Source organism: Carassius carassius, chromosome 37, assembly GCF_963082965.1.
Source record: "Carassius carassius chromosome 37, fCarCar2.1, whole genome shotgun sequence".
Lineage (NCBI taxonomy): Eukaryota > Metazoa > Chordata > Actinopteri > Cypriniformes > Cyprinidae > Carassius > Carassius carassius.
The window spans coordinates 5944429-5969743 of record NC_081791.1 but is presented as its reverse complement, the minus strand read 5'-3'; the positions used below and the strand labels follow the sequence as shown (position 1 = coordinate 5969743).

Here is a 25315-nt window from a genome sequence, read left to right as displayed (position 1 = left end):
TATGAGTGTGTACTGTGCTTGTTTATAATGTATATATAAATACACACTCACATTCAGTATATATTTAAAAAATATTTACATGTACAAACATTTATATTATTATATTTTATATATATAAATATATTTACTATATAAACATAACATTTTTTATTTAATATATACATGCATGTTTTTGTATTTATATATACATAATAAATATACACAGTACACACACATATAATGTAAACAAAAACGTTTATTTTGGATGCGATGAATGGCGATTACTCGTTTAACAGCACTACTTTAGATAAACATAATATATGATTTTTTACTTAATTTTTTCATTTATAAAGAGTGTTCTTCATGCAATCCAGAATGGCAGCACATTTTATATTTACATTTTCTTCAGCCTGACGCTTATTCATTTTTCTTTTGGTGTGAAAAGGTGTTTGGTGTTTTTTTTTTTTTGCCAAAAATAAAATTTTCTTTCAAAAAACAATTTGCAAACCCAGCCCAGATTTAAAAAGTAAAGAAAAAGTAAAATAAAGTATAACTTTAGAAAAATAAGTAAAATAATTAGTTGCTTTTTAGGGAGCAATGCAATATTGTAGTGCTTTACTTTTAAAAGTTACTTTTCCAAACACTGTCGTCAAGACTACTTTTATTTCCATTAAATGCATGGGAGGATAGCAGGATGAAGAAATGAGGGTCTCTCACCGGTTTTGGGTTGCAGGTTCTTGCGTGGCTCTTCAGGTCCTTCGATCGGCTGGTCGGCCAGAAACATATGTGCCTGATCCAAAGTGCTGAGAACTAAATGCTCACGCTCCTTAAGCTCCGCCCTCAGAGCCTGAAAACACATCCATCAACATCACATCACAACCTGTCGATCACTCAAAAACAGCTTCATTATAGAAATCAGTAGAAACCAGAAGAAATGAGTGGGAAAACAATGGTCATTAAGAAAACAGTCGACCAATTAATACAGAGAAATAAAAAGATAGATAGATGGATTGAATGGACTATGAATGGAAAGATAAAGAAACCATTTTGGTTTCCAACCCGACTATAGTTTTTTTTCATGAATTTCATTCTGTTAATCAGACTTTCTCCTCCATTAGGTCTATCACAGTCTGTCATTATCTGATGGTATATCTTTGCTTATGTAAGCCAGCTCTCCATCTGAGAGTGTGTATGTTTGTGTGTGAGCAGGAGATCAGTGAGAACAAAATGAAAAACAAAGAGATCAAGAAAAGGTGAGAACAAGGGCAGTGAAAGATTGATAGGATGCACATATAAAAAGGACACTAAGGGGAAACTGCAAACATGATCTCCGAGGTCAAACGATGCATTTCTGCAGGGTCACACACAAATTAGCCAAACTAATAGCCATCCTCGAAACTCCAACAAAACTAATTCTTGCCTTCAGGCAGCGCAGGACTTCTGTAGCGCTACACACACAATTAATTGAACAGCCAAATCCCTGCGGAGAGGAAAACTGGATTACCATTCCTCTGACAGTTGGGCCCTCAGGCTCGACTGGAGACCAGGGTCACGGCACCATCCCACACTTCTGAAACGGTCGTTAAACTGAGCCGGAGGAAGGGATAAGCCTTTTAATTACATCCTGCTACAGTAAACGTGGTGAGCACCAGCCGCACATTAGAGGCCCATGAAGAGGAGCGCTCCATTAAACAGCATTATGGAGATCTTAAGGACCGATATTAAAAAATCATAAAGATTAGAGTAAGACGAAGAAAGAGACACATATGAGGTCAAATCAGACAAATGAGCACAGTTACAGAATTAAACAGGTAAAAATCACCTACATTTTTTGGTATCTTTTAGCTACAGCAGTGGTGCTGACAGCAGTAAATATACTACATACACATATCTGCATTCACTATTAATGTGTCAAACTGTGACTTGCATCAAAAACTGTAAACAGCTCCACTTTGAAAAATTACAATTCTGAGCAAATCTGTACAAGCTTCTTTCTTCTGCTGAACAAGAAAAAGATGTTTTGTGTAACCAAACAATTGTTCATCCCCACTTTTTTCGATTTTCATTTTTGAGCAAACTAGACCATTAATAACATGTTATTTTCATCTTGAGTCGTTTTTTGTTTGTTTTGTTTTTGCATTTCTCCATGTTTCTCACTTTTCTTTTGACCTCCCCAATGATAGGTAATTGCAATGGTTTAACAGTAGGCTATAACCTTAAACACTTTAATTATACAGTTTAATTAAATGGATTGGTTCCCCCAAAACTGATATCGTCATTTACTTGCCCTCATGTCATTCCCATGAGACATTCATTCATCTTCGAAAAACAAATGGTTTTCCTCCATTGAAAGTTCATTACACCAAAACCCAGACGCTTCAAAACGACCAACGATAAAAGTAATCCGTAAAAGTGATCTATATGAATGAGATTCACATAAAGATTAATGAAATAAACACTGACCAAAGTGCACCTATTGAGCACCTAAAATATGGCAAACAGAAGGTCAATTGTACTTGACGTAACCAGTGAAGCCTGTTCTTGAACATTAAGGTTGTTTGAGCTTCCATTTACCATACTTGATGAGCTCACTGATCAATGTTTATATGTGAATATAAGCCTAAATTGAATCAAATCTAAAATGTGTAGTGACCTTTTACCCTTGTGCCAGTTCTGTGAGTTTAAGCACTTTGAACTCGTTCAAAAATAAGAAACAAGAAAACTCTTCCAAACAAAAATAAGAAAACCCACCATCATTCATTCCAAATCCCAGACATTAAAAAAGATAATCGAATGCAGATAATGTGGTTGAAATTTGTCTGCCTTTTCAAACAACTTCCCATTGTCCAATGAGCCCATAATATGATCATGCCTAAATCCTGGCTCTTCCAATAACAAAACAAAAGTCCTCTCATGGTTAAATGTTCTTATTTCTAATTAAACATAATAATTCAAATAAACAAATTGCAAAATATGCAAATATATGCCAGACAATTCTATTAAAGTCATTGTGTTCCTTCAGTAGACTTCTATTAAACAGCTAAATTCATATGGATTATTTTTTTAAGTGTCTTTTTTTTTAAGGTTAAAGGGCTGCGTGGACTTACTTTGGAAGAACAGAAAGCTCATTTTACGTTCCACTAAAAATACCTTCATTTGTGTTTAGTTGATATGGGTCTGGAACAACACGAAGTGAACAAATCATGAGAATTAAAATTTTTGAGATGCAGCTTTAAGATGCAGCTGAAACATGCTTTAGTAAACAACCTTCAACATCAGCGGCAAAAAAAAATCAATGTCTTCCATCTGTTTCTTTCACAAAGATGATGACTGTTTCCACATTTAAAGCCAAAAAGCGGCAAACTATCATCAGTGCTCTTCCTGAGCTCTTAAAACACTTCTGACAGACACAAACAGCCAAACACAAAAGCTCGTACATTCACATAATGAATAACCTCTGTGCCTGGAGTGAAAGACCATTCAAAACCATCAAATGGCAAACACATCCTGAACACCTTTTAAAGACTCCCAAGCAAGCACTCTAATGGCTCAGCTCCAGCCAAGACATCCTCGAGGCTTGTTTTTGGGGAGGATGCCCTTGACAGACTAAAGCTCAGGTTTAAGATGCTGGAGTGGTGCCAAAGTGCCACTTATCGCCATAGCAACACACAGCAACAATAATTATCTTTGCTGCTGCTTTCTTCAGAATGACATCACCCTCACTTTTTAATTGAGCTAAATGGACATCGTGTTTAGAAGTCAGAGTGAACCAGGTTCAGTACAGTTGCCACTTGCTTTGAGGAAAACAAGCAGAAAATGTGTCTTTACAGTAAAGCACATACATGTAATATTGATGTCTGAGGAGCAAATGTCTGGATGCTTTTGTTAAAGCATTTATACTGACTGAATTGCAGAAAAATGTGTCATTTAACATGTGTTTTTTCTGTTGAAACTACACCTGAGAATTGGCCCTTAATGTGTTACCAACATGTAAATGTTAAGAATTATTCTAGTTATTCTAGCTAAACCATTCTCTGTGGCAAATAGCTTAAACTGCATTCAACCTGGAACATAATGGATAAAGAAGACTATCCTGTAAGACCACGGACTAAATGATTTCTAATTTCTTTAAAAACCTGCTCCAGCTGTCCTTAAGTTCCCGACAGCACGGGCTCATGAAGTACAGCTCCATGCTGATATATTCACACTTGCTGCTCAGACTCTTGTCAGAGATCTCCTGCTTACTGTCCTGAAACACACGGCTCTCTTAAAACTGCTTCTAGAAGGCAAGCCACATTTCAGTCTGCTCGGTCAATAGATGCTTTTATCAGCTATAACACAATCTGCTTTGAATGCTTTCAATTAGGAGAAGCAGAGAGAGGGCAAAAGGCTTTCGCACAAATCAAATCTTGAAAGTCGTAAGCATCTGCAATGACTCAGTATCTGCTCAGGACCTAAAATATCAAACAACTAGAATCCAATCCATTTAAAAAGTGTGTAAATTGAAATCAATACCTGAGAGGCAAACTTCAACTTATGTCTTAATGGAGACTAACAGAGACGCATTAAAAACTCCTGTCAGGTGACGAGACTGTCAGCGTTCAAGTGTCTATCTCTCTATTTCAACACAAAAGGATCTTCGGAGCGATTCTTATTAGTAATAGTGAGGTCATTCTTTCCTGTCTCAGGTTAGGGGAAAGTTTAAGGCTTTAATCTGTCTCTTATTTAACACTCGGAGGATCCAAGACCCAAACGATCAGAATAAATCACACAGACTTAGCCATTATTGAACAGAGCTCAGCCGGCAAAGTAACCGCAATCACTGCAAAAACGCTTTCCAACTTTTTTTAAGGTCATTACTTTTTTTCTGTGTGCCTGGACTAAAAACCTTACAGTGATGTGACTAATGCAGCATGATAGTGCTTATATAAGAGTTCCATGAGAAATTAGGAACCATGCACATATAAATTTCAGTCTATTCTTCACATTAAACTATTATATTGCTTCAGAGGACTTATGGACTACTTTATGATACTTTTATAGTGCTGTTCTGTCCTTTCTGGTCACTGAATGGAAAAGAGCGGTACAGACATCTGGCTAAATTTCTTTTATGATCCACTGAAAGTTTTAAATGGTATTTGGGCAAATGAGGACAATTGACATTTTTGTTTGATTTATCCTATTAAAGTTTGATAAAAAGAGTGTCTGGTATCACATGAATCATTTGTCCTTGTAACGGTCAAAAGCTTTACACATTTCGGCTTTTATCAGTAAAACTGAGAATAACACACACTCTCCCGCTCGCAGGACTTTCCAAAAAACGGTGATTGATAGTTTTAATTATAGCAGCAATAAAGGAGGCTCTTCTATTGGATAATTAGATGTGTGATTAATAAACACTATAACTGAGACATAAGGCCGAGAGAAATTTAGAGCTACTGTCCTCAAGTACTCTTTATGGCCAATAATCAAACGAATGCTATAGAGAAATCACATGATTATGCTAATAGACACCCGCCACACACAGACACACTATATACACAGTATATACTCCTTTTGCTGCATTTTGGATTAAAAAAATGCAGGCTTTAAGAGCAGAAGATAATTATTTATAAAAAATACTTAAAAATCGGTCCAAATTCCAAAATCTGGTACACTGGTAGTGTAGAATATTTATCTTTTAGTTGAAATATGAATAAACAGACAAATAAACAAGCAAACATACATAACAGAAAATACTTCAATAAAATTAAACAAATTACAATTAAACAAGAGCTGCATAATCACCTAATTAGTTTTTGAGGAGAGGAAAGTCTTCAAGAATGTTTCCTTTTCTATTAAGCTCCTTATAGTTTCATGCCTTTAATGTCAAATTAAACTGTAAAAGTGTCAACCCTGTTACTTTTTAAAGGCATAATTACATCCCAGCATATCATGCTTATTGATATGTTAAATAAAATATTTTAATTTAGCTGGAGATGGCACAATGTAGTTCCCACTTAAATATTAAAAGTCAAACAAAAATGTACTTTAAAAATCACCTTTTCAAAAAGGAAAGGCACTGTTTCCATTTCATTTAATGGGCTCATTACACTCAATTAATCTTGGAATAAAGGTCGTCCTGTGTCTCTTTAACTGGCTCAGTGTCTTTATCAGTGAAAGTTTTCAGACAGACAATGTCTTCGGCTCTTCTAAGTCTCTCAGACCTCACACAAATTATTCATTTCCACTTCCATCTCGTGTTCTGGGGCGCTCTATCCTGGTCGCCCGGGTGGCACGGCACACTAATCAGCAGTGACGTGTTCAAAAGTCCTGCCGTTTTGTACCCACGCGGCTAAAGCTCTTACCAGGGCAGCCGGCTCAAAGACAATCTATTATAAGAGCCCAAAAAATAGATGAGGTGGAGAGAGAGAGAGAGAGAAAGGGAGAGAAAGTCAAAATGCGGGGCAATCTTTCTCTTCGCTCCAGAGAATCATTAGTCAAACTGTCTGAAAAAGATAGAGCGAGCATAACCAAACTGCCACAGCCTCGTTAAGGTTTCAACCTTCCTGCCACCTTCCCATAATTCCCTGCGGTGGTTTTGTCTGGTATTGTAGGTATCCCTGCATCATATAGCAGAAACACATGTATGTACTGTTTAAAGGCTTACAACAGAAACCTCTTCAAAATGCTCTTCTGGATCTGTGTATGTAAACTTTTAAAGACTTATATGTGACCCCGGGTCAGTCAAACACTGATTAAAATGTGTTCGGGTAAAGGTGAAAAACGTGTAAACGCTCTGATTGTGCAGCTCAGGACTGCTATTATCTTGATTACTGTCATTATCACACAGGTGGTTAATGACACATTTGGTCACTTGTTAAGCGAGTGACACACTGTACACACACACTATATGACACATGATTACAATATAAAGACCCAATATAATCATTTAGCTGAGGAGTATAAACACCTCCTCCTGTCCAAACTAACTCAGCTCTCCGTGCCCACCTCCGTCTGTCAGTGGATCAACAGCTTCCTGACAGACAGGCAGCAGCTAGTGAGACTAGGAAAATACACATCCAGCACCCGTACAATCAGCACCGGAGCTCCCCAGGGCTGTGTTCTCTCCCCACTGCTCTTCTCCCTGTACACTAATGACTGCACATCTAAGGACCCCTCTGTCAAGCTCCTGAAGTTTGCAGATGGCACCACACTCATCGGCCTCATTCAGGACGGTGACGAGTCTGCTTACAGGCAGGAGGTTAAAGAGCTGGCTGTCTGGTGCACTCTCAACAACCTGGAGCTTAACACGCTCAAAACAGTGGAGATGATCGTGGACTTCAGGAGCAACCCCCCTGCACTCCCTCCACTCACCATCATGAACAGCACTGTGACTGCAGTGGAGTCATTCAGGTTCCTGGGCACCACTATCTCTCAGGACCTGAAGTGGGATATTCACATTGACTCCATTGTGAAAAAGGCCCAGCAGAGGTTGTACTTCCTTCGCCATCTGAGGAAGTTTAACCTGCCACAGGATCTGCTGAAACAGTTCTACTCCACCATCATCGAATCCATCCTCTGCACGTCAGTAACTGTCTGGTTCAGCTCAGCTTCTAAATCTGACCTCAGAAGACTACAGAGGATAGTCCGGACTGCTGAGCGAATCATCGGTTCAACTCTCCCATCTATTCAAGAACTGTACTTATCCAGAGTGAGCTTTTGTCGAATTGAAAATAAAAATCCACATTCGAATGCAAAAATGTTGCAGTCAAATTTTAGGAGTCCTTTTAGGAGGCTGCTTCAAGGCCCGCCCCTGGAATACTTCACATTCCGCGTTTTGTTTAGTTTCACACACACACACACTCTTCCGCAAGCACAGCTTTGACAGCCGCATGTATAGAAAGCCATGTAAAATTAAGGTGGGTTCAATTTTTTTCCAAAACATATCTAGAGACTTTATGTTGGGTTTGCCCCATCCCACTGCCTCTCATGTTAAAAAGAAAATGTACTCTGTGTGATTGGCTTTTACCCCTTTGTATTAAACTATGCATGCACACATGATGCTGTTTTGTTCATAGTTCTTTAAGCTACTTAATTATAATTGGTTTATAAACATTATTTAAAAAATTATGCACTTTTTTCACAGTCATATTTTCTTATGCTTTAAATAAACGTGCGTTAGTAATATTTTGCCCAATGCGCCCTCTTGTGGCCTCAGGAGAGAAGCCAAAACTTTTCTTCACCCTAACTGAAATTATGCATTTTAAATTCGCATATAATTTGAATTTTGATCATATTTATTTTTTTTAGCCATTTTGACAGCCCTTCTCTGGACCCCTCACATCCAGCACACTCCCTCTTTGAACTGTTGCCATCTGGTCGACGCTACAGAGCACTGAGCACCAGAACGACCAGACACAGGAACAGTTTCTTCCCTCAGGCAATCCATCTTATGAACAGCTGATAATAACTGTGGAACACACTACACTTTTAATATTTATATACACATACACTTATTTATCCAACACACATATTAGTGTACACTTAATTTCTGCACATAATATACCTGTACATTACATGAACTGCTTTTTGAAATATACCTGCCATACAATTGTCAATTTGTATATTGTCATACCTTACCTACTTATTTGTAATTTTTTGTATTTTTTATTCTTTTATTATGTGTTTTTTGTTCTGTCGCTGTCATTCTGTTGCACTGTGGAGCTTCTATCACGAAAACAAATTCCTCGTATGTGTGAACATACCTGGCAACAAAGCTCATTCTAATTCTACAAGATTTCCTGAAGGAGAATCTGACAAGAGGCTGATGATAGGATGGAGAGGAGAGACAAATAAGACAAAATGAGACCAGAGAAGACAAAAGACTAGACAACAGTTGTTGAGGTGAGGAGAAGAGACAGGACTATAAAGAGAGGAAAGGAGACAAGATGGCCATGAGATGATATGAGACAAGACAAGACAAGAAAGAAAGAAGAGGCAAGTGAGAGACGAGACATGATGATACAGGGTTTAGAGAAGAGGAAATGAGACAAGATGAGATGAGACAAACTAACGAGAGACGCAAGAAAAAAAAAGACTATTGTGGAGAGCATTCAAAAGATGATGATTAAGAGAAAAAAGTAGACAGAAGACAAATGAGAACTGAACGATATAAGAGAGAGGAAAGACAAGACAGGACGAGACCAGTCAAACAGAGTAAAGAAGAGAAGACAAGATGGGAAAACAAAGAGACACAAAGTGGGACAAAAATTAGATGGGAATAAATGACAATGAGAAGAGAAAGGCACAATTTGAGATGAGAGAGAAGAAGAGACACTGAGAAGAGAAAGATCTAAGAGGAAAACAAGGGTAACAAAATGAAGTGAGATTAGACGAGCGAACAGACATGTTGAAAAAAAAGAAAGAGTAATGGACCACATTAAATGTAAGAGGAGACAAGCTAAGAAGAGACCAAAGATGAGAGAGAAGAAGAACATCGAGAAGAGAAAAAGATACAAGAAATAGGTACAGCATGAGACCAGACGAGATGAGAATTAAATGTACAAATCAAATTAATGTACAAACAACACAAAAACAGTACATTTGTAATATATTTTTTAAACCTTTTTTTTATGACTGTAGGAGAGCACCACTGATATAACACTGACGTCTCTAGGAAATCGTTTTTTTTCCTAATATTTAACCATTGACTATAGCCATTTAAAATTCAGCCTTTCCTTGTTTCCTTCAGCAAGTTGGAAATAAACAGAAACTGAATGAAGCTATCAAACTCTATTTTCTAAATTAAATATAGATTAATTCTTAAAGCTACACAATTTATTGATATCCTCTTTTTTCCTTTGATTAATAGACTTCACAGCAGCTGGGCTTTTAGCTTATTTGGCTGCTATTACTTTAAGAGCTGCTGCTCAACATGACGCAGATCTGACACACGTCGTATTTTCTCACAACTCTGTACCTTTTCTGATCCACTTCATGTCTTAAAGTCTCTACTAACGAACTGATGAGATGAATCAAGTGTGTTAGATGAGTGCTGCTCCAGACAACTTTTGAAAACCATTTCAGAGAAACGTTCTTAAATGTAACTCATATAAAGTGAGATAGGAGACAACTTGAGAAAAGAAAGATGCGAGGATGAGAGAGGAGAGGAGACAATGGGAAATTAAAGATTTGAGAAAAAGATGAGAAGAGAAGAGATAAAGAGAGAGAGAGGTGAGGAGCGGCTCTCACCGTGCAGTGGCTCTGCTGCTGCAGCACTGTGGGCACGTCTCCTCCGATGGGCATCTGTTTGTTCAGCTCCTCGTCCTTCACACTGATCCAGCGGCCCAGCTCCTCCAGGACTGACAGAAGCCGGTTCCAGCGCTCAGCACTGGCCTCCAGATGAGTCCTGCACACACGTTCATACACATCTCAATACTAAAGAAGATGTTCTCCCACAAACACTGGAAAACCTTTCAATGGTCTTTCTCTGAACAGAATGAGAGCGACAGGTGAAGCTGTGTGTGTGTACACAGAGGGGTCGACAGTGCAAGAATTATACTCACATTTGCTATTAAAATAGATGTGGTAGAACTCTAAAATGTGTTTAGAAGCATGTACACAAATAAAAATAGATCCTGTGGATCATTAAAACAAAAAATTAAATAAAAATATCAGGATTATAATATTTAATCAAAGTCTTATGATAAAGAAATCCTGCACATTTCAAAGTAAAAACACAGCGCTGTTGTGCATTCTTTAAAACTCAGTGTTTTAGAGCATTCATGTTGAATAAGCAGTAAAGCACAGACATTTCACAATAAGAGTTCCAGTGTATTTATAATTATACAGACATATGCATTACTGTAATAAACAGATTATGCCAATATAGTTTATACAGTTTATAGCAGGCCTATAAATAATTGCAGTATTATGAAATACAGCTTGAAGCAAAAACATTGTGTATATTTTTGTATTTTAAACTAATTAAATCACTTTGCTTTATATATATATATATATATATATATATATATATATATATTAGTGTGCTTATTTTTTTAACTTCAAAACTCAAGCACTCATGGGCAAAAAGAAGTGTCAAGTCCTGGTGTGTGTGTGTGTGTGTGTATTAATGGATGCATCAGCAAGACTTGTAATTACACGTGTTCACTAATTAATCCCTAATTACATTAGAACACAATTACACCATTTTCCTCTCTCTCACACACAGACACAGTCTCCTGTTTGTCCATTTTGGTTGGTTCACACACACACACACACACACACACACACACACACACCCACAGATGCTCAAATTGACAATAGAATTGAAACACTGCTCCATCTGTCCTTACTAAGTGACATGTTTGATGGTTTTCAAGTGACCTTAACATTAAGGTGTTACTTGAGGTGTGTGTGTGTGTGTGTGTGTGTGTGTGTGTGTGTGTCTGACCGTATATTGGCTGATTTGGCCTTCAGGTCGTTCCAGCGCTGGTTCATATCATCCAGTCTCTGTTGGAGGAAAACTGCTTCCTCTGAGCTCCCCAGAGCCTTCACCATCTTCATCTTATTCCCATCCACACTCCTGAAGACATCATTATGAGCCTCGATCTCCGCCTGGATGTCCTACACACACACACACAGAGACAGAAGAGACTGCTTTAATTGCACTGTTACCACCTTCATTATGTGGATTCGTTAAAGGAAAAGATAAACAAATCAACAAAGACAGGCAGAGACGTTTCCACACGGCTGAGAGGAAAACACAATTAAAGCTGTCAGTCTGATACTGAGACCCACCACACACACACACACACACACACAGGACTGTAGATTAATCACACTACATGTGAAAGCACCCATGAAGACACTGAGCACACAATCTAATCATTCACACCATCCTATAGAATTACTAGTTATGAACTAATACTCAACTTTTTTACAATATATTTTTGTTTACTTCTGTTTGCTTTAAGATACTAAGTCTATTTTTTGTCTAATTTTGGTTTATTTAGTTTCAGTAGAACTCGGAACTCAAGTTTTCATTCCTTATATAACACAGCTTCACAATTTAACATTTATCAATCATAAACCTATGACAAAAACAATTTATCAGCACTTACTGTACATCATGTTTAAAACCAAACTAATATCAAACTGCCTTTAAAATGTACTCAACACTACAGCACACTGCAGGATATCCTGTCTAATGTTACTCTGGATATTTATCATACATCAACATCGATTGGATCAGCAGTTACTGTGCTGTTTGTTTTCTAACAGAATAAACTGCTATATATGTATATATATATATATTTTGGCCTTAATTGTGAAAATAAAGCTTGCTTGAATTTGACATATTGAGACATGTAGAGGACAGTAGAAGGAGGTTTGGGTCTTTTCCAGTTCATTTGCAAAGTGAACTCTGCTACGTGGCAAACTCTCTCTCTTTCTCTGTCACTCTTTTACACAATTTACACCAGAACAGCAATGAACACACACATCAGTGCTAACTGTATGCTGCGGGAACACACATCAGAACTCACAGAGATAGAATTGAATCAGAAAGACACAAGAACTGACTACTTACACTAAGACTCTTTCTTGGACTAACAGATCTTTTGGATTTCGTATATCTGCATAACTACATACAGAATGTTCTGAAACAACAAAACTGTCAGTAACAAAACATCTAAACAAAACAGACTGTCTGAAACAAAGCTGCCATCAGAGAAAAAAAAAAAACTAACACAAAAATTTAAACTTGAAAAAAAAAAAAAACTCAAACAAAACAAATGTCTTTAACAAAACTTCATGGACCTCACAAACTTTGGAAAACACAGTGAATACATCTTCCTCAAAAGATACTGTCTGGTTTGAGGTAAAGAAGACTATTTTTCCCAGATGAACAGAGACAACTGCTGCCCAGAATAAACACAGTCAGTCAGCCAATCAGATCGGAGCTTGCCATTCTGGATGGTTATTGTCATTTTTGACTGCAATTTGCATCAAGCGAGCAGCTGCTTAATTCACATGACACATAAACACACAGATCCAGCAGACTGAAGCTCCAGCGCACTAGAAATCTCATCTCTGCTCTTCATCTCTAACAGTTCTTAATGAAATATTTAACTGTGATCAATTCAAGCACGAGCCCCACACACACACTAAAACTCCCTCATCTGGCAGCCTGACCTATTAAACGAGGCAATAAAAAAGCTTTTCTCGTTAATAAAGTTAAATAATTGCTTCTAGATCATAAAGACTCCCCAGAGCTGTCGTTCAGCGTGCTCTAATTTAACCAAACTTACACACAATCCCAAGAGAGACACAGGTTAAAAGAAAAAAACATGACATTTTCATGTTTGACCTTTCCTTGTTTGTTGGTGGAAGCATCCTCAACGACTAACACACACACACTTACACGCACACGCACGCACGTGCGCACACACACACACACGCACACACACACACACACATGCACACACACACACACACACACGTGCACACTCTCACAGGTGGGAGATGCGCTCCACACTGAGTGTGCTCTGAAACCTCTCTTTCCTGAACTAGATATTGCACAGTTAGTGACTAACAGTACACGCGTTGCTGTAGCGTCTCCTCAAGTGTCTTGATCGAGGACAAAATTGGGACAGTTCACAGAACAGCCTTTATGGGACTTTCTTAACAGGTCAGGAAATGGTATATTGTTTTATTAAAAAAATATTTTGTGATAAACCGATCATTGTGTCACTCAAAGCAATTTATACCAGATGAAACTGTATACACACACACACACACACACAAACACACACATATATATATATATATATATATATATATAATCATAAGCATAAGTCAATACTGGAGATTTTTACATTTTACATCAGATTTAAAAATCCATAATTGAAATAATTTACTGTTCTTAATTTTGGTGATGCTTCATCTTACAGTGCCCTTGTAACCGGTTATATGAACTTACTATATTAATAACAGTAAATTACACATAATTATAAGCAACTAACCCTAAACCTAAAGTAAGTACTATTTTAATTTAAGTATCAATTTAAGTATTTTCTGTTTTGTTTTCATTTTAGAGTTGCTTAAAATTGTACTAGTTTTGTGGTTTCTCACATTTTTTCTTGTCTAGATCTTTTTTTTTTTTTTAAGTTTTAGTTATCAATAGTAATGATAATAACCCTGATAATTGCATGCTATTAATAAATATCACTCAGTAATTATTTGTGTAATTACACTGTAACAGGGGCCCCTTTAAACAAGACATTTTAATAGTTCATCCCTAATGATCTACAGATGTAGTCTCCAACACCCTGATCCATTCCTCCACAATCAAATCTGGAAATACCTCCTCAAACTTCTGCAGCAACTCCTGCAAGCTGAAGTTCAGACCAATCATCATGATCTCCGTCTACCTCTACCACGCTACATTCCACAATGCCAACGGCCGAGAGAAATCTGGCAACGGATCAGTCTCCTCACACACATAACGCAGCTTATCATATGCAGGAACATCTGTGGAGAGCACACACACACACGTCTGGCGGCCTGGAGCGGAGCCTGTGCCGAAGCTCTGCCGCTTTGTGCTGAGAGACACATGCTCCAGTGGTGGATGGGTCTTGCCCAGTGTTTAGGATCTTCTGCAGGCCTGGATGTTGGAGGCAGATTGAAGATAGTGTTAGGGATTCAAACAAATATCCAAATGTTGGTTCAGTGATCTGAAGATGATTTTGCCGCTTTACTTGCTCTCACTATGAGCACACACGGCTCTTTCGCTCTAGTCCAGACACACACAGAAAGCGTCTTGTTCCTCCAGGTTCCTGTGACCCTCAGGCAAACGTTCGTACTCAATTACTCGTGTCAAAGAGCCTCCGTGTGGACGGGCAGGGCAGGAGAGCAGCACGGCTGTCTGATTCGCTCTCTCTCGTGGAAAACACACACTCAGAGTCAGAGAGCCAAGAAGAGCGCTGGAGGTCTGATCTTGAGGAGAACATCTCCAAATCTAGGCATGTGGAAAGGCCAGAAGCAAGTGAGATTTTTTTTCACAAGTCCAGCTTGATCTTCACATCAGCACTTGAAGAACATCCGTTTAGATGGAGGTCTCAGATGAGGTTTTCTTCCTAGGTGTAAAGATCTCCACAGGCAGCTTGCAGAACTTTCCAGAACTTCCAAAAGTTGTCTTAAAACTCTCTGGCTGGCCAGCTTTCCTCTTCTGTGGTCTACTCTGACTGCTGACTTTTCCCTGCTCTCTCTTCCACTCTGTCTCGCTCTCTCTCTCTCTCCTGTCTTTCCCTCCAGTGGCAGCTGTTTATTATTTTATTCAGCATCCTCTGTTTCCCCTCCTCTTTCCCTCCATCCCACTCTAAACTAACACACACACCCACTTCCTGTTGGGCCCCACCATGAAAGAGAGCGAGCTCAGTGCCGAAAATGAAAAAGAAGAACGTTGAACAAGAATGTAAAGGCGGGAAAGACAAAGTTTTATGAAGTACTGCAACAACTTCAGCATCTGTGAATATGTGAAGCTCTCACGAACGAGAGAGAGAGACTCAGTAAGCACGAGTATATGATCTAGAGAATCAGGTTTTGTTTGCGGAGTCAAGTTTGTGTACAAATATCTGACAAACTTATTTGAAAAGAGCTAATTCACATTCATTCTAAACAGTTGACGATTAAAAGGACATGCTGAATTTGCTGACATCGAACATTTTAGCAACAGATTACACATTGTGATTTACAGCGATTTGTCTGACATCATTGCTAATATTGACCTTCGTGACAACAAACAGTCTTGTTGTGTATATCGGGAATAGAGCATCCAATATTGCAACTAGTGCTGATTTCGTTAACGAAAAAAATTACAATAAAAAATGTTTGATTAAAAAAAAACAGGACAAGGTTGACTTAATATGATAACTAAAATGTACATTTGAGTAAGACTAAGACTAAATGGCTGCTAAATAATTGTATGATTATACTGCTTTACGATTAATTGATAATAATCTTATTACTAAAATTTCAAGTTTTCATTGACTAAAACAACACTAAAATACTTCAGATTTTCTTTTACTAAAACTAAACTAAAATGTTGAGACTTTTAGTCGACTAAAACTTGACAAACTAAATAGGATAAGGTAGACTAAATATGATAAAAACTAACAAGGAAAAATCTAAAACTGAAAAAAGCTGACAAAATCTTGCAGAAAGTCACTCTTGCAAGAAAACGGACATCAATACATTTGCTGATATTTATTGCAGTGACATACAGTAGGTGGACAACCAAAATGCCTACTACCGCTGATAAATAAAAAATAACTTTATAATACAACATTATAACATCCTTAAAATCAAATCAAATTTATTTTTTGAAAGTTCATTTCAAAAATGTGACTTAGTCGTACGGTACAGGCTGCAAAAATGAAAAAAAAAAAAAATACAAAAAGGCTCATACTGCATGTTATGGTTATTAAACAGTCATTATGAAAACCATTAAAACTACACAATTTCCATATGGCTTTCATTTTGATCTACAGGCTAATGTAAGTTTTTTAATGAAAAATTCTGACTTGGCCATTGGTCCACTGTACAAGCATACATATCTATGTGTACAAGGCTGCACATTCATGAGACTTTATTCGCGTTGCAAATGCACTTTGCAGACGTGGCGGTATAAAGCACACTCTGGTTGGCCACATACTGTATTAATGACATGTTGCAGATACTGTAATTAATTACAGCAACAGGATGCAAAGCAATTAATTGTTAATAATGTGACTTACGTGACTTGTGTGTCACTTAATAATGACATTTTCCTGATACTGTCACTAATTACAGCAACACATAGCAATCGACTGTAGATATTGAGAATTGTTGCAGTCACATTAAGTACATATTGCAAAAATTTGTCACTAATTACCAAAACACACAATTGTACTGCAGATCTTGCAATATATTACAGCAACAAATTGCAGATATTGCAGCTTACAGTAGCAACATGTTTTGCAACACCGTAAGCATTGTGATTTTTTGCAGCAATATACAGCCACATACTGCAGATGTTGCAATTTATTACAGCAACATATTGTGTCTTATTGTAGCAGCACATTGTGATAGTCATAGCAACCTATTGCAGTGATTTGCAGCAACATAATGGATATAATGCAACTTACTACAGCAATACAGCAGGTATTGTGCCTTACTGTAGCAAAAAAAATATTACAACATTGTAGGCACTGCAACTTATCTGCAGTACCTGTATGTTGCTGCATATGACTGCAATTTTGCAACTTCTTCCAGTAATATACAGTTTATATAGCAACTTATAGCAGATATTGTACCTTAGTGTAGTAAAATATTGTGGCACGTTGTGGATTGTCAAATTTATCACAGAACAGCAGCTACAGAATGTATAGACAAATTGCAGATATTGCAGCATATGTATATATATTGCAGATATTGTGTTCAAAAGCATGGACATACACTACTGCAGATTTTAAAACACATTTTATAGATACATACAGTGATGCCACAGATACTGTAACATTTTTGCAAATATAGAGACATGTAGATATTGGAGCAAACACTGTAAAACCCATCATCCAGATGAATAGACGTCTCTGCGATGTGTGCTATCAGTGAAGTGCTCTTCTCTCAGATGTCTGGCTTGTGACTCACTCAAATACTCCACCAAATGTTCAATCGCTCCTCTCATATTTCTGTCTTTCACATTTTTGCTTTTTGTATTGGTCACCAATATCTCACTTTTCCTTTAGATATCAGAGCCTATTCCTTTCTCCACAGAACTCCCCTAGTTAACAGCCTTATTCAGAGTGTGTATGTGTGTGTGTGTTACGCTTCCTTTGAAATTCATAACGTTCATATGGGCATTTCTTGGCTTGTCTAAATACATAAAGTCAGTGTGTCAGGGGCCATGTGGTCCGAACTTACTCGCGCACAGCCTAAAGCAGCCGGGAGCAAAGACAGAAGACAATTCTGAATATTCATAAGCAAATCCCTTTGAAGTGCCTTTACTTCATTAGCACATTTACATAATGAATATCCAGAGCGGCACGTTTGATGTGCACAAAGTCGCATGTGTGTGAGTGTAAACAAACCCTGCTGGATTACAATCAAATCAGGATATGAATACATGTAAACCATAATAGTTCATGAGTTATTACATGAGAATGTTTGTTTACGCAAACAAAAGTAGTGCATATGATTACAACAACTGAGAAACAGGCTGCAGTTAAAATAAACACACTCCGAAAAACCGAAGCTCGAAACACTGGCTGGAGAATAATACCAAAACTGGTTGGAAGCGGAAAGAGTGCGAGGGGTGAAATCAGAGGTGGATGGGTGAACTGAAACATGAGGGAAATGTTTCACAGCTCTGGGAATTATGGGAAGAGAGTCACTGGGAGAAATGAAAATGCAAAGTTTGAGGCGAAAAGTGCAGTTTGATTCATGGAAACTCAAACCATGTTTCAACATGGCGACGGTTCATGAACGGTTTGACATTATTAGGAAGGCATGTCTACATGCACTTTTTCACTACATCGCAAACACATGCACGTGCACACACACACACACACACACACACACACACACACACACACACACTTACTTTGAACTTGTGAGTAGTTGATGGAGCAGATTTCTGTGCAGGAACTTCTATTAAACATCTGAGTCCAGTCCACATCTGCACCTCACTGATAATGGCGTGTGTGTGTGTGTGTGTGTGTGTGTGTAGCTGGTGGACAAATGTCCCTAAATGTTAGCTTAACCAGACAAAACCTCCCTTTAAGGATATCACGGTGTGGGAAACCTCTGTGAAAGTGTACAATAATACAATATCCTATCATATCATATAACTTTTAATTTAAATTAAAACAGAAATTCAGTTATTTAAAAATTTATTATCCATCCGTCCTTCCATCCATCCATCCATCTACCAACCCACCCATCTATCCATCTACCATCCATCATTCTATCCATTCATCCATCCATCTACCCACCCACCCACCCATCCATCCATCCATCCATCCATCCATCCTTCCATCTACCCATCCATCCATCCTTCCATCCATCCACCCACCCACCCACCCATCCATCCATCCATCCATCCATCCATCCATCCATCCATCCATCCTTCCTTCCATCCACCCATCCATCCACCCATCCAACCATCCATCCATCCTTCCACCCACCCACCCACCCACCCATCCATCCATCCATCCATCCATCCACCCATCCATCCATCCATCCATCCATCCACCCATCCACCCATCCATCCATCCTTCCCATCCATCCATCCTTCCCGTCCATCCATCCACCCATCCATCCATCCTTCTATCCATTCATCCATCCATCTACCCACCCACCCATCCATCCTTCCTTCCATCCACCCATCCATCTACTAACCCACCCATCTATCCCTCCATCCATCCATTCATCCATCCACCTACCCACACACCCATCTGTCCATCCTTCTATCCATTCACCCATCCATCCATCCATCCATCCATCTACCAACCCACCCATCCATCCATCCATCTACCATTCATCCATCTATCCATCCATATAACCACCCACCCATTCATCCATCTACCATCCATTCATCCATCCATCCTGAATGAATCTGTTTTAATTGATTTTCATTTTAATGAACTAATATTGATTCTTAAATTTCGAATTGTCAATTGTCAAATTTGTTGTGCTTCACTAAACATTATTTGAAGCATGCTTCCCATCCATAGTAGTGGCAGTGCCCTTTGTGCTTTGTTATTTTAATGTGACTCAGCTTTCAAATTCTGCCAATTTTGGCATCGAATTCAAACAATGAATACCATTTTGTTGCTGATTAATGTGGCATGACAGATCAAGTTAAATCACTGATTCAAATAGCTTGGATTCTGTTACTAATTTTAACCTTTAACACTATAGTAAATGTACCAACTATATCAACCATAGTTGATCAACTATAGTTCACAGCTTTGGCCAAGAGAGTCCTTGAGGCTTCCTTCAGCATAACTGAAAAGAACTGTGTCTGATATATATATATAAAATACATAAACATTGAATCAAACAGAGATCAGATATAATTTACACATATTTATAAGAAGTAAAGTTTGTGTTGATGTCATTGTAATATCTGTATATTTATTTGTGATTGTCAGGTCCTTTTTTTGCATGTGACACATTAACATTGTGACACATAAACCACATTATGTGTTGATTCTCATCTACAGATCTCAACAAACACTGGTCCTGCAGCAGCATGTTATTTCCTTCAAGAAATGCCAATCTAGTAAACTGGACTTGTTCCCACATCTTTCACTGCTGTGTGATTAAACTATATGAACCAAACACATGTCTTCACCAGCAACAACAGATGGTAACATCAACTCAAATACATCTATAGAAACAACACTTCCATAGGCTCGGTCCTCAAATAAACCAGCCATGAAGAAAAAGAGGCCTTCGCACTTTTAATAAGAGAGCTTTTAGATAATAAATAAATAAAGCAAGACTATTGTTAGTTACTTATTTGAGGTAATGACGTGTTCCAGTATTCACTTAACACTGAAAAAACTATTGAAAAGGTTTTACAAGAACTGGTATAACCTCTTAGCCTTAGCAACAGAACATTATGTATTCATTTTTAAAGAAGTCTGTCTGAACAAAGCTCTTTTTATATTTTTGGATATAATAAACCAAAGAATTCACAAAGACCAAAAAGAACTTTGCATATCAGAAGAACTTCTTTCTAAATATATCAGAAATATATGCACCTATTTCACATTAGTCAAAGATATCTCTAAAATATGAAACTCCCACAAAACATGTTTCATCTGTATTAAAATATTCATCACACATCCAGGAATAAAAATCCCAGCAATACTTCAAGTGCATTTTGAAATATATGTGTTGTTTATTTTTGTTATAGAGTGTGATGATACTAATAATGAATATTACATATAAAAAATGAATAAAACTATATATATATATATATATATATATATATATATATATATATATATATATATATATATATATATATATATATATATATATATATATATACACACACAAACACACAAATATACAATAAATAAACAAACTAACACCTTCATTGTGTTTCTTTGGATATTGTTGTGTGCTATAGTTGTAGAACAGATATAAAATATAGTCAGCATTATGATTCTGATGGTGAATGCATATTTTAGCATTTATTATTTCTCTCAGTGTTTTCTGTTCTATCATTATTCCACAGCAGTGCTTCTCAAACATTTTAGGCCAATGGCATCTTTGATCCATATAAGCATTAACAATCATGTTCTTCTTATCAACTCAGAGCAAAACGGACATCTCTGAGCACAGGTTTAAGGCCTGTGTGAGCAGCGTAATGCCATATGTTGGTGTAATAATGTACAGATTAATATCAATGTTCCTGTAGTCAATCTAAATCACGGCTGTAAGACCCTCATCAGACCCTTGACAGATCTGTGAGGTAGCCTACATGAGCAACATCTAAAACAAACACACCATAAACCACACACAACACAATTACAACATTTAAAATAGCAAAGATTAAAGTAACCGCATGTGTTAGGTTTTATGCAGTCCAATTCAGATGCATTAATAATACATATATTGTGGTATTTGGGGCAATCTAGTCCATTTCACAATGTCTCTCGTCTGTGTAGAAGCGCTTGAACAGCTGTCAGAACGGCTGCATTATAGATGTGCTCGAAACTGAGCGCTGAATGCAGCAGATATCTACAAATTCAGCATTGAGACGTCTACTTCCAGCAAACAGAATAAACACATACACCTAAAACTCCTTGAAAAAAAACCCTGAAAATGTGCTCACCCTCAGGTCATCCAAGTTTGTTTCTTCATCAGATTTTCAGAAATATACTGATAAAAAAGATTTTGTGGTGAAGTAAATACTACATAAAACAAATGTCATTTCTAAATTAAATAATTTAGTTCAGCCAAGAATTAAAAAAATAAATAAATAAATCTTTATTAGTACTCCATTTAAGCTTGTAGAAAAAAAGAACTTATAAGTATATATTACTTTGACTTGTAGGTTAATGTTTCCAAGGATTCTTTAAGTACATATCAAAGTAATGATCCCGTTTTCCCCATCATACACTGGGGCATGGATCATTAAAAAAGTTTACATCTTGTAGTTTTTTTTCGAGATGTATTTAGACTGTTCTATGTTTGCTTTTGGGGTTAGGTTTAGTAACTTACTGTTTTGTGACATCTGGAGTTCACTTTCCCATTCATACTCAAAGACTATACACTGAGTGCTGCTTTCACTGTGTATGGTGTACCAAGTATTGAGGTCTCGGTCTTCATTTGGTTAATAATTACATTGAGTGGACATATCTTAAAAAGGATGACAAGCTGCCTACTTGTTTACTTATATGTTTGTAAGTGAACTACATGCTTTAATAGTGTTTTTTTTTCAGAGGTACATTGTTTGAGTAAAGTTTATAAACTGTGACTACGTGAAATTTATTTGAGAAATAATGACATAAAAAATACTCATCAAACTCTAACTGGCTACGTTAAATTTACGTCTTTTCTTTGGTAATTTCACCTAACTTACTTAAGCAGATTTTACTTAATACTTAACATTTTTACTTAAAACTTACAAAATAAAAAAATGAAGTAAATCTTACTTGCTGTCTTTTCATTACGTCACTTGCTCACCAGTGGATAATGTAATGGTTGTAATGTAATTTAAAGTAAAGGGTTTTTATTGCAGGGACAAGGCATCACAGTACAGTAAGAGGCGTAACATTTCTGTCACACACTTGAGGTATTCGGCCAATCACAACGCAGCAGATAGCTGGCCAATCAGTGCACACCTCGCCTTTCAGAACGATGAGCTTTTTTTTTAGAAAACTACGCATTTCAGATAAGAGGAGAAACAATGTACATTATGTGCAAAATATTTTTGTTGTTGTTGTTTGCTTTTTTAGCAAAGTCATTTAACCCCTTTAAAACACCTTGATGGGTTAATTTCTTACAAACATGCTGCTTTTCACTTCTCATGACATTAACTGATGGAGTGGAGTGTGTGGATTATTGTGATGTTTTTATCAGCTGTTTGGACTCTCATTCTGACGGCACCCATTCACTGCAGAGCATCCACTGGTGAACAAGTGATGTAATGTTACATTTCTCCAAATCTGATGAAGAAACATCAGATTTCATCAGAACTCATCTACATCTTGGATGGCCCGAGGGTGAGGAAATTTTTAGCAAATGTAAATTTTTGGTGAACTATTTCATTAAAATTGTATTTGGATAAATTTTTTAAAATAAAGCATCAAAAAATACAAATAAACACACTTGAATGATCTGTATATATTGTACATTTTCAATGTGTCTGTCAATTATCTGCACTGTGTACCACCAGAGGACATTCTGCTAGAGCTACTGCTATAGAGTCACTAAGAATGACAAATAAAATCCATAAAAAAGGAGTCATTTGGAGAAATATGTAGACATTTTTCTGATGAGATCTACAGTAATAGGTTTCTCTGACGGTTCTCTGATGATTTCTGTCGGTCTCTCTATCGTCCCGCCATCGCAGCGCTGCATTCCTCAGTAATAGCAGCTCACTCCTCCCTGCAGCGCACACTTATCAGGCCGGTGTGATTTCCTCCCGCTCAATACACACAGCACTCATGTGTGTGTGTGTGTGTGTGAGACAGTGATACATTAAAAGCTAGAACAAGTGCTCAAATGTTTACTTGTGCTTCAGACGCTACAATCAAGCACACAATCCTCATTCTGATGTCAAACAGACTCATGCAGACGCCTCTGAGGATCTTCATTTAGGGGTCAGGACCAGGACTGAAACACTGCGACTCAATGGGATTTCTGCGTGGATTCAGCTCAGAGTCTGCCAGCTGAATACATGTCTACAGAAAAACACGTTTCATACTCTCCTGATCTTCATAAACACAGGAAATCCAGCAACAGGCCTCGTGTTAAACCTAAAGCAGGTGTCGTGGGAAAGAGGCTTTCCCAAAACATTCCAGGGAAATCTGCTCATGCCAAACACACACACACACACACGTATGTTTCCACAAACAAATGATCATGTGTTCAAACAGCCTCACGTCACATCACATGATTCAAATGAATGCTTACCAAAATGTAATAATGAAAAACCAACATGTTCTAGAACATCCTTTGATGACATGGACAAAACACTGTAATAATACACAATACACATTAAATATACAATGAAGCGTTGTTGCCAGTTTGCACAAAAAAATTTAGCATGTAAATTATCTATCTATCTATCTATCTATCTATCTATCTATCTATCTATCTATCTATATATGATCCATATATCTCTATATATATATTAAAATGTAACATTTATAATTTATGATAATGCAGCCTTGTTGAGCTTTTTTGTTTTGTTTTGTTTTAGTGAAAGCTGCACATGAATTTGTGATTTGCTGCTGTTTTATTACACCAGGCTGCAGGATAGTTTTCCAAATCTTCTCAGTATTTTCATCATTTAAACAATTAAAAGAATCATTATCAAACTGGAGTCAGAACTGGAATCAGATTTGTTAAATGAATGATTATTCTCCACTGAGAAACAAGCTGATGAGGGTACGAGAAGAGCAACCAGCAGCTCCTGTAAATGACAGAAAAAGTGTTCTCACACACACACACACACACACACACAGTGGTGCGCTGGACATTTTACATCCAATCAGACGATAAGAGAGCGTTTCCACAACGACCAGAACATTTAAGATTCTTTTGGTCTCAAAGGAGAATAGGGCAGAGATTAGCGGAGAGGATGTCCAACAACCACTCCTAAAACACGAGAGAGAGAGAGAGAGAGAGAGAGAAAGCGAGAGAGAGAGAGAGAGACGGACTGGAGGTGAAGAGGACGGTCAAACTCAAGTGGCTAAATTTGTGTTTGAAGATCAAAATGATGGAACAGACTGATGGAAGCTGCCGTGAAACAATCTGCAGCTCTCTGCACTCGTTCATGATCCAGCCAAACTCATTCTCCACATCAGAGCGCCACGCGCGCGCGCGCGCGTGTGTGTGTGTGTGTGTGTGTGTGTGTGTGTGTGTGTGTGTGTGTGTCTGCTCCGCTGCAGTTTTCTGCATCACTAAGTGCTGATCTATCATTTCTGCTTGCAGACACATTAAACACAGCATCTGTGTGAGCAGTAGATCACGCTGACCTCAGACCTGCTGCTAAACTCACTTTATACAACCATTCAGATCAGTGAGAGAGAGAGAGAGAGAGAGAGAGAGAGGGAGAGAGAGAGAG

At 37.6% G+C, this 25315-nt stretch overlaps 1 protein-coding gene across 4 annotated transcripts in view; it reads right to left on the bottom strand.

Moving 5' to 3' along the window:
• utrn (utrophin) overlaps positions 1 to 25315 on the bottom strand; it is a 194525-nt gene that overhangs the window by 72523 nt on the left and 96687 nt on the right. For all 4 annotated transcript variants that reach the window (XM_059527222.1, XM_059527223.1, XM_059527225.1 and 1 more), the window contains 3 exons: positions 11414 to 11586; positions 10213 to 10369; positions 697 to 826 (listed from right to left, as the gene is read on the bottom strand). In XM_059527222.1, coding sequence (XP_059383205.1) covers positions 697 to 826; positions 10213 to 10369; positions 11414 to 11586 — 460 coding nt within the window. The remainder of the gene's footprint in view (positions 1 to 696; positions 827 to 10212; positions 10370 to 11413; positions 11587 to 25315) is intronic.